The sequence below is a fragment of the Populus euphratica genome, unplaced genomic scaffold, assembly GCF_000495115.2.
Source record: "Populus euphratica unplaced genomic scaffold, PopEup_1.0 scaffold79.1, whole genome shotgun sequence".
Classification (NCBI taxonomy): domain Eukaryota; kingdom Viridiplantae; phylum Streptophyta; class Magnoliopsida; order Malpighiales; family Salicaceae; genus Populus; species Populus euphratica.
In genome coordinates this window covers 257,304-267,345 of record NW_011499959.1, presented here as the reverse complement: position 1 = coordinate 267,345, position 10,042 = coordinate 257,304, and the positions used below count along the sequence as shown (strand labels likewise).

Sequence of the window (10,042 nt, the reverse complement as noted above, 5' to 3'; positions counted from 1 at the left end):
TTATTTCAATAAATTTTAACATAAAAAATATTTTAAAAAACAACTATATTCCCGGACAAAATAAAACCAAAATAAAATTGAGTTGAATATTAGAGAGAAGAAGCCCAGTACAATCGGACCCTACTCCATATCACACTAGCATATTTATTGCTCCATATCACACTAGCATAGTTGTTGCTCTATGCTAAATTCCCACAAGGGGGTAAGTTTCAGCAGGGCAACACAGGCTATGGTTTTCAGGGATTCTACCATTACTCCACTCACAGGCATGATCCATGTCTCTGTAAAGGGAAAAGGTCTCATGAAATCCGAAGATATTTACTTACTACATTCTCAAATCTCTCAAAGTGCCGGGGCACAGGGCAATATTAAAGCCAAGCACCGGGGTACCGAACAATTTTTGAATGGTAATACTAAAGATTTTCCAATGTCTTTGCCTTGGCCATATGAATTGCATGAATACAAAATTTAAGTTGTGAAGGAACCAGTAGATCCACGTACTTGACTCTCACATCCAATCTGAGTATCGTATAGACAAAAAGCCTAATTTCAGGTTGTGTACAGGTTCAAAGGGGAATTATAACGGTAATTGACTGTGGAGGGGAAAAACATATATAAAAAGGAAATTTACATGCATAAAATTGACATAACTTACAAGGAAAAATGGATGGAAAGAATGTAGCTATTTAAACTTGCGAACATTATGAAGAGAGCTCATCGGTGTGTTTATGGTTAGCACCTGGGGCCAAAGAAGAATGATCAATTTCTCTCCGAGATGCTTCCCATAGTTGTTGCTCTATGCTCAGCTTCCTTAGTTCCAATACGCCTCGCTCAACTGCATCAAGGACACCAATTGAAAACATCAAGAACAGCACATGCATCTATCGAGGCAAAATGTAAAAAGGATTGCACTACCAAGTCTGCCAACATAAGATGTCTTCATGACCACATGTATTATTTCAATCATTTTGAAATTTCATAAAAGCCATTAACATGAGGATTTCCAAGCCATTCAGCATGGTGGTGAGAGTTTATGACTGACTATTTGAACAATGAGTAATACTGGACCTAGCTGGCCTGATAAATATTGGATCTGAAATACCCATAAGTTACCAACTCAAGTGACCGCATGTATTGTGTAAAGCATTTTTATTTTAGTTTATCTCCATCAACATTCCTTCTTTAAATGAGATTGAAGCACAAAAAAAAAAAAAAAAACAAAGCATGCACATCAACCTAGACAATAAATTGTCCTCGATAGACCACAAGAATTTTTAAATAGGATTTTGCAAATTATACCTGGGACCATAAATAGCTAAACATAGCATTAGGGGGGAGAGAGAGAGAGAGGCGGATAATTGGTGCCTGTTTACTATAATTTTTGCAATATATTGTTATAAAAGCATATAAATTACCATCCACAGCATCATGTGAAGTCAGTGACTGCCCACTACGACTAATCCAAAACTGAAGCCTGTCTTCTGCAATATCTTCTTCCACACCATGTACTAAGGCTCTTCTCCAATAATAAGTTAGCCAAGCCTGCACATAACAAATTGAAGCATTTTTTAATCAAAATATACATAAATTCTGGTACTAACAACTGTCACAAAACATATATTTGCAAACTCACTCATTTCAGTAATGTGAGAACATAATATTAAAGAAGTCCAGAACAGACAAACAAGGTAGCCTTTCATGAAATGAAATCATGAGGAACAAACAAGACTTGAGAGAGATCAGATTTAGGTTGTCTGATTTAGATGGTTATCAACTTCAGGTGTTCCCCAGACCATAACTTATTAGTTAACCCTATGCATGGCAGAGCAGATAGAAAGTTAAAATGTAGGGAAGCACATCTAGAAAGGGCTGATGCCAAAAGGTTAATGTTCAGTATCCAAATAGGTTATGTTGAAAGTTTTGGATGGCTATATAGAAGAGGAGGACCGGAAAGCATAGCACTGTTTTGTCAGTATTATTGTGGTTATTGTTATCCCAACTTTTAACACCAGTCTGAGGTTGTTGTCTGTGGTTGTTGTAAAGTAAATCGTATTTAGGTGAAATTCATTCACAGTGTGGCAATCTAAAGATGTTAGGGACAACAGGGGGAAATAAAGAGAGGAAAAGAAGTGAAATTAAATTTCTTTTGTTTGGTTCAATGAAGGTGGGGGGAACTAAGTTTTCATTGTTTGGATGTACATGGAAAAGAAAAGAAAACAAGTGACATTATTTCTTTTTTACTAAATCATCCTTACACAAAAAGAGTTGAAGATGTTCAACTAGAGTGTTCTTCTAGGAGGATATTTTGGGGAAAATTGTGTCATTTTTTTTTTTTAAATTTCCCTTGCATTCCACCCAATTTGGGAGAAAGGTTTTTGCAAACCAAAAGGAAATTTAGAGATTTAATTTTCCCCCTTCCTTTCTTTTCCGTTACTAATTTTAGGATCCAAACAAAGGAAATTGGGTTAGTTTCCTTTCCATTACTCTCATTTCCATTCCATTCCCTTACCTCAAAACCTACACGCTATTACGCTTAGTGTAAACTTTCATGTTTCGATGCTTTAACAGTTGGAAGACATAAATACATGGATAATGTGAGGTCTAGGACTCTAGCTTGAAATAATTTCTCAGAACTAATAAAAGTACAATACAAACCTCCTCATGCATGTGGATCTACAAAGGCTTTGCATTGATAGACTAGACCTAGATGATGAGATGATGAGAAAGAATCACAGGGTAAGGTATAAGGGAGATGGAAAGTCTTCTTTCTTCTCAATGCACATGATCACAGAATGTGGACCTACAAAGCCTTTGCAATGCTAGACTAGACCTAGAAGATAAGATCCTTGAAAAAAAGAATGATCAGGTAAGGTATACAGGAGAAGGGAAGTCTTCTTTCCACTCTATGCACATGATCACAGATGAAAATAAAAATAAAAATAGTGGCTTTGTATTGTAACAAAGTCCTGTAGCAAGACTGGAATCTTAAAATGAAAAAACAGTGACAACAAATAATAAGTCAAGTACAACAGCTGCTGACCTCTTTGAAATGAACATCTTCTGCCTCTGCTTTACTTAATTCTGCAGTTAAAACAAGGGACAGGGCTCGATAATTTTATTTCATGAAACATAACTTGATGACAGATAAGTTACACCTCTCACCATTGGCCTCAGTAAACTTGGGATCACCTGGTGGTCTCGAATCTGAAAACCAGGAAAAAAAAAAAAAAACAAAAGAGGAAAAGATAAATGCCAGGTTATCATGTTTTCTTTTGTAAGAGTTGCTTCAAAAGGTAACATACATTAACAGATAAACATCCAAAAACTTGATCTAGTATGAGTAAAAATTTTCAGCAAACCCAGAACAACTTTTATTGGATACCAGATCTTAGCATGCATATCAAACTACCATAACACTCATCAAAAAGATTCTAAACAGTAGGCTACAAAAATTCATATGACAAAAGAAGGAAAAGCACCATTAAAATGCTATACCACATCATTAGTAAAGAAATTCAACCAACACATTTGTTGAGTGGAAAAATAACTTATAAATAACAGAGGTAAGTTACCTGAGAACGATTGTCGAACCATATTTGGTCGTCTGTGTTGAGCCAGAGCAAGTACAACTGCATCCTCAACCTTATAACAGGGTGAGGTGGGACAGTATCAGAATAAAAAAAAAATCAATAAATTGCATGGTATTAAAAGTAAATGACTGTAAAAGATATCACTATAAGCAATTCTTAAAATCAATGTCAACTGAATAAAAAAGAAGAAGCAAGTGCCAAATATGCACATCAATGAAAATGAAACTAAAATAACCAACAATAAGGTTCATGAATGACTCAACAAGCAAAACTATGCATTTGGTACATAAAAGTTATTACAAAAGTGCATAACAGTATGAGAAATCATTACAAGCGATTCTTGAAATCCTTGTCAACTGACAAAAAAACCCATGAGGTTAAAATATATCTTTTTAAAAAGTAAGACCTTTAAAGAAGCTAATTCCCGCAATCCCATTTCAACTGAAAGCATACTTTCAATATTTCCCTCTCCAGTAAGGTCACTCAAATCACGAACTACTTTATGCCTATCTGGATCACCACCACCTGTTTCATTTATACAACATTATAGATTATAAGACTAATTAATGGTAAATGATGGAGAAAAATAAACAAAGAAACAAAAATAGGAAATATGCTAATAAGAAATCATCAAACTAGCCTCTATCCAACTCCTCCTTAGCCCTTTGTCCAGCAGAAATGACAACTTCGAATGGAAGAGGAGCTAGAGCAGACCAATGCTCGTGCTTTGACTCTGCTATATTTGCACAAATCCCTGAAGAAATGAAAGAAACAGAACAAGAGGCAGTTTAGCAGTAGCCAAAGGACTCGGTTCAAAGCTTGTGGATGTCTATGCAACAATACTGTTAAATGTTTTTTGTAGCCCAGCCCGAAGAATGAAGAGATGCAATGAGTCTGCCATGGATACAAAACATGACCCTTGCGAGAATAATAAGTCTGTCATTGGAAGATCACATATGAATAGCCAATAGACCCAAAACAACATAATGTACATTAGGCATGGTCAAATTATTGAAACCATCTACATCATCTAACGTGACCAACCCACAAAAGTTGGGTTTCCAGATATATCAAATAGAATTGGATCTAAAGAGCTAGAAAATGGATTGAGCGGGTCAGGTTGTGCATCAGAGTTTTGGAAAACTGCCAAACCTGACCCAACCCGCATGTATTGCAACCATGTATTTCTTATGGCGCCACCTTAGGGTAAAGTTAAAATTATGAGTTTCCACGTAACTAACCCTCTTATAGATACATAATTTTATTTACCCTCTTTGCTACCCTGCTTCAGCCACCTGCACTTATCAAAAACAAATTACCTTCTCTCCTCCTTTAATCCTAAAACTTCTACATCCTGAAAAATCAGAACCACAAAATTCCTAAACCTCTTTGAAGGATATCAGTCGGCTGTGGATCTTTGGTGGCAGTGATAACTCTAACCTTAGAAGTTCAATCCAATTTGTCACACACACACACACAAAAGGGGACGTGAAGCTAGATCCAATCTATCATCATGGTCTTGTCAAATTCAAGTATGACAGTGAGTGTGGTGTCTGAATTTTTTACGCTTTGGCCATGGGGAAACTACTCATTAAAGTTCCCTTAGTCCCACCTAACCTGTGGTTATCAACATTATCTGTAAAAAAGCAATCCAACCAGCCTCATCTGAACGGTTTGTGTTTTGTACGTGTTAGAATGTTGGAGAAATTAAAAGTCAGGTTGGATACAAAATACAGTCAAACCTGACCTGACCTGTGCACACGCCTCGTCGAACATGGACAATAGAGAGATGACAACCACGATCCATTAACAAAGAAAGGTTTAAAAAAGGTCTTCTATGACGGCTATCCAATATAGATCAAAAGTTGAAACCCATCAAAGTGCACTAGCATATCTAACAAGCTAGCTGGGCTTCATGCCTCAGTCTCTATATGCCCCTTCAAACAAAGACAAGCAATTCAAAGCATGTAACCATTTTTCCCCAAGCAGGAAAGATCATATTTGAGTTGATTACCATGCTGGACAGCTAAACCCCAGTAGCGTGCAAGCCAACATCTCTTCAGGACAACCTCCTCCTGAAAGATATGGGCAGAAAACAGTTAACAGCTATAAGGCTAAATATAAACCTCAAGTTCAATTTAATGCACACACCATCTCTTCCTGGGACAAAATCATTCTTTGTGTCATCATGCGAAGAGCTTTTGTTTCAGATTCAGCTTCTCGCAGCTGCTCCGCAGCTGTTGCAGTGTCATCTTTCAAGCTCTGGTTTGAAAAATGAGGTAAGGCTTGACATCTCAAGGTAACTAATGAGAATAAACACCAACTTGGCAGAATTAGCATATCGCACCTCAAGTTCTGTACGAAGGGTTGCGATTTCTGCATCTCTACCATCTGTAGATTGTTTTGCAGCTTTAAGAGCAGCCTGTGACAAGAAAGTTTTCAGTACTGTAACAAGAACTGTTAAAAGAATTAGAGTCAGCACCCTTAAAAAAAAAAATAAAGAAAGAAAAGGCAGAGAGCACTTAAAAATAAGCACATTTAATTGATACTGTTAGCCAAAATAGAGAAAATAAGTAATAAAAAAAGCTCAAGTAATGGACTGACAAGTTTATGTTCCAGGAGAACATGAGAAATAAAAAGTTACAGACTACTCTACTCTCAAATTCATATATGCTCCACTGGCACATAGTCCCCAAACTCACCTCTCTTTGACGCAATGCTGCTTCCTTCCTACATATATATGTATATAATATTTAATAAAAAAGGAATAGAATTAAGAACCTGGAAATCAAATGAACCATGGCACGTACAAAACTAACCATACTTACCGACTCAACAGTTTAGCTTCAAGGGATACACCCTCTCCAAGAGCAGCAACCTATTAATAGAGAATTGGAAATGGAAATAAGATCTGTAAATCATTGTTGAAAGTACAACCATGCAGAAAAACTCTGAGTGCTTTGGCCACTAAACTGAATTGAGCTATAATTTCTAACTAATTTAAAGCATGTACTATAATCCAAGTGGATCAAATAGTGTATTCCAGATATGCTGAGGCTTGTTTGACAGTGTAACATATAGTGAACTTGAGAACATAGGAAAAAATAACCCTCATAAATAACCTTAACAGAAATTATGGCAATTAACATAGAGGCCAACTATGAGATGAAAATGGCAATCAGGTCAACAATATACCCTCATAAATGACCATATGGTGAGTCATGTACGAATAGACAACTGGATTTGCTAGATAGAAATCATGTTAATCTTGAAACACTTAGTTACATGTTTGGAGAAAGCAATATGTGATGTTTCCCATCAGTTACATGATGAATAAAAGTGTCCGACATGAGGAAAAAGGAAATATAGGCAAATAACCATAGTCAAATGTATCTGCATATGAGATTTGAAATGTTGAGATATGTTTCCTAAAAGCTGAGAGGCACTAGTTCCCCCAGGTAAACCCTATCCACATTGCATCTGAAATAGTATATCCATGCTTTATCGACAATCCCTGAAACATATTCTAGACTTCTTATAAGTAACCAGCACCAGCTATGACATGTTAGTATATTAGCTTGTCAATTACAGAACAGAAAGAAAATTGGTTGGCTTGCTGACTAGTACCCTAGTAACTCATCAAACCGGACCGGCACTCAATATGGTTTATTTCAGAGCTCTTTGTCTAGGTATACTTCAAACATCCCTATGTACTTTAGAGCCAGTTACTTTTTCCTTTTTCCCATTAAAGGAAGAGTACTAAAAGAGGATACTGTCTTTGTATCTACTCTACCAAGCATATAAACAATTTCATACAATGATTAAGAAAAAGAAAAGCAAGAAAATATGCTTGACACAGATAAGAGACCAAGGCTGCTTTGCTTCATATATCAAAGTCAACATACTGAAGAAGAGAAATTACAAATAGGAAAACCAAACCAATGACTAAATGATATGACTTACCTGTTTCTCAAGCTCCCTGGCTCTAGCCTCTGCCTCCTCACGTTTTTCTTCAGCACTACGAAGCTGCACAGAAAGCTCAGGTATAAATGTTAAACATCACAGGACAAGGCTAACTAAAATTTTAATTTTTCTTGAGGGATCACACACCTTGTGAAGTATAGCTTCATTTTCTTCTTGCAGCATATCAAGCTGTAAAATTTAGCTGGTTTTAGCTTCAAAGCTCAAAGCAACTTGGTTCAACCAATTTATAGCTATCTTCAGTAAATACAAGTAATTGCATGTCTACTATTAACGATTGGTAAGAATGACATACTTCATCACGAAGCGCTGAAGCTTCACGCTGATCACCTGAGTCAGCCAATTTAAGTTGTCCCGCATCTGATGTGAACCTGCAGTAAATGGCAACAAGAATATTCAAATAATTAAACACAAAGCATCGATAGGATGCAAACAAGTAGAAGTATACACTCAAGTTGCCAATTGATGAATGGATGAACTTAAATACAAGTAAGCTCTTCATCTTGTAAATCCATACACTCCACAAAAATAAAATAAAAGATTTAGACCAAAATATATTAAAAGCTAAGCCAATAGCTATCGACACCACAAACCACATTCACTTCCAAAAGCTTAAAAGCGCCAAAAAGAAAGGGAAAAAAAAAGGAGATTACGACAAGAGCCAAACCTCTTATTATCTCTATTCCTACTGGATGGAGGGTCGATAGGAGGAATAGAAACGGGAGTTCTTAGTGATTGTTTGCTAGGTGGCACCACTGTAGCTGGACGAACTGACATTGATGGCCTTCCAGCCGATGTAGACCGAAGTGATGGCACATTCTCCATAAAGTTCCGACCTAACTAATTAAAAATACCAAATCTGCAATTAGCCTGGATCCAGTCAAACCCTAACACACACACACACAAAAATAACCCCCAAAAAAAAATTGAATTTCCAAACTCGACTTCAACAGAATTGGAACCAGATATCTAAATTGAAAATCAATGTAACTGACACATAATTATCCATATGAAAGCATTAAATATCGAAATTGCCACTGCAAGCAGAGATCTGTACATCAATATAGCAACTACTACCAGCACTAGTTCTCATAAACACTATAGAATCGAATTATTCATTTAAATTTTGAAACGCATCGTATAAGCCACTTCACACTAAAAATTACCGCAGGAGACGGAGATCTATTAGGTCTAGTAACCGAAACACCATTAGAACTCCCTCTATGATTAACACTAATAAACCCCGACGAAGCAGGAACCGGAGCCGGTCGAGCAGGAAATCGGAAATCTAGATCGTCTTCGTCATCGTCGTCATCTGCAGTCTGCGATGACGCCATCACCTGAGCCAGCCGTTGGGCAGCAGCCTTGGCGGCCACGTTTTGTGTGCGCTTGATTGTTGACATGTTTGAGCTTAGACGTGAGTTCGGGTGCGCCGGTGACATCGGCGCGGGAGATGACGAGCCCGTACTGTTTGAACCACGTGATTCGTTGCTCCACTGTCTCGCATACACCGGACTCCCCGCCCTCCTCCGATCCATTTGCGCGGAAAGGTTTTTAAATATATTTTGTATTGATACGTGTTCGTATGTGTATAAATGTACGTGTTTTTCGTGTGTGTTAGGGAAGCGAGGATTTTGAGAGAGCTGGATTTTTGTCGAGGAAATCGAGGGAAGGAAAGAGAGAGAGAGGAGGCGGTTGAAGAATTATGAGCTGAATCTCATAGCAGTTGAAGCTTGAAATTGAAAATGAAATATTGTCGGTTTTAAAAAAATGAAAACTACAAATCAGTGTCTCGACTATCAAAAGATCCCAATTGGAGCATCTATTCAAAACTGAGAAAATCCTCTTTTTTTTTTCGGATTTTAGTTAAGTTTCTATGTCGTGCATAAGTCATCTGATTAATTCCGATTAATTAACTTAATAATTTTACCAGAGTGATAGATTAGAATTTAATAAATATTCAAGAGTAAATTTGTGCTAATTAGAAATATAAAAATAAATTAGAGAAATGCCCCCATCATATAAGAATTTATTGAGCCATTATTCTTAACAAAGACATTTTAAAAACAAAAAAAGTAAATATCTGTTGAAAACTAAAGAGATTTTATTAAGTTTCTTTATTAGATTCACATTTAATTTTTATATTTATTAAAAGAAACTAATAATTTTACATTGAGTATTTTCCATGCATTTAAATCTACTTTAATTTATATAAAATATCAGGTTTATATATCTGACAATTATTTAGCATTGAAAAATATTTTCTAAACTAAATATATGAATGACTAGGTGTCCATGCCACTTGCATTTGAATTATAATTTTTTATGCTCATCATCGGTATAACAGGCATGGACACAATTAGGCACAAGAGATGAGATTACCTTCGATTAGGGATGATATTGAGTAGCATCTTCTAATCGAGGGGTAATTGTAATTAATACGAAAACTTGATGACCCATTTGAAATACAT

The 10,042-nt window shown here is 36.3% G+C and overlaps 1 protein-coding gene across 3 annotated transcripts; it reads right to left on the bottom strand.

Annotated features, from left to right (window-relative positions):
- Positions 1–391: 391 nt before the first annotated feature.
- Positions 392–9,310, bottom strand: LOC105138542 (uncharacterized). 3 transcript variants are annotated; one of them, XM_011044648.1, is made up of 18 exons: positions 8,728–9,310; positions 8,239–8,407; positions 7,867–7,942; positions 7,701–7,742; positions 7,554–7,616; positions 6,419–6,468; positions 6,293–6,320; positions 5,938–6,012; positions 5,742–5,852; positions 5,605–5,665; positions 4,231–4,344; positions 3,997–4,115; positions 3,573–3,642; positions 3,163–3,204; positions 3,041–3,081; positions 1,416–1,542; positions 656–835; positions 392–519 (listed from the first exon to the last, which is right to left on the bottom strand). In XM_011044648.1, the coding sequence occupies exons 1-17, from the start codon at positions 9,107–9,109 to the stop codon at positions 702–704; spliced, it is 1,704 nt and encodes a 567-aa protein (XP_011042950.1). In that variant the 5' UTR covers positions 9,110–9,310; the 3' UTR covers positions 392–519; positions 656–701. The 3 variants fall into 3 exon arrangements, with proteins under 3 accessions (XP_011042950.1, XP_011042949.1, XP_011042951.1); XM_011044647.1 differs by having other exon boundaries at positions 392–835; XM_011044649.1 differs by having other exon boundaries at positions 392–835; positions 8,239–8,411; positions 8,738–9,309.
- Between the last annotated feature and the right edge of the window lie 732 nt (positions 9,311–10,042).

Coding starts and splice junctions, on each gene's coding strand:
- LOC105138542 (XM_011044647.1), bottom strand. CDS start 9,109: ATGGATCGGAGGAGGGCGGGGAGTCCGGTGTATGCGAGACAGTGGAGC. Junction 4,345..5,604: donor GGGTTTAGCTGTCCAGCATG/GTAATCAACTCA, acceptor TCATTTCTTCAG/GGATTTGTGCAAATATAGCA. Junction 836..1,415: donor TTCACATGATGCTGTGGATG/GTAATTTATATG, acceptor TCCTTGATGCAG/TTGAGCGAGGCGTATTGGAA.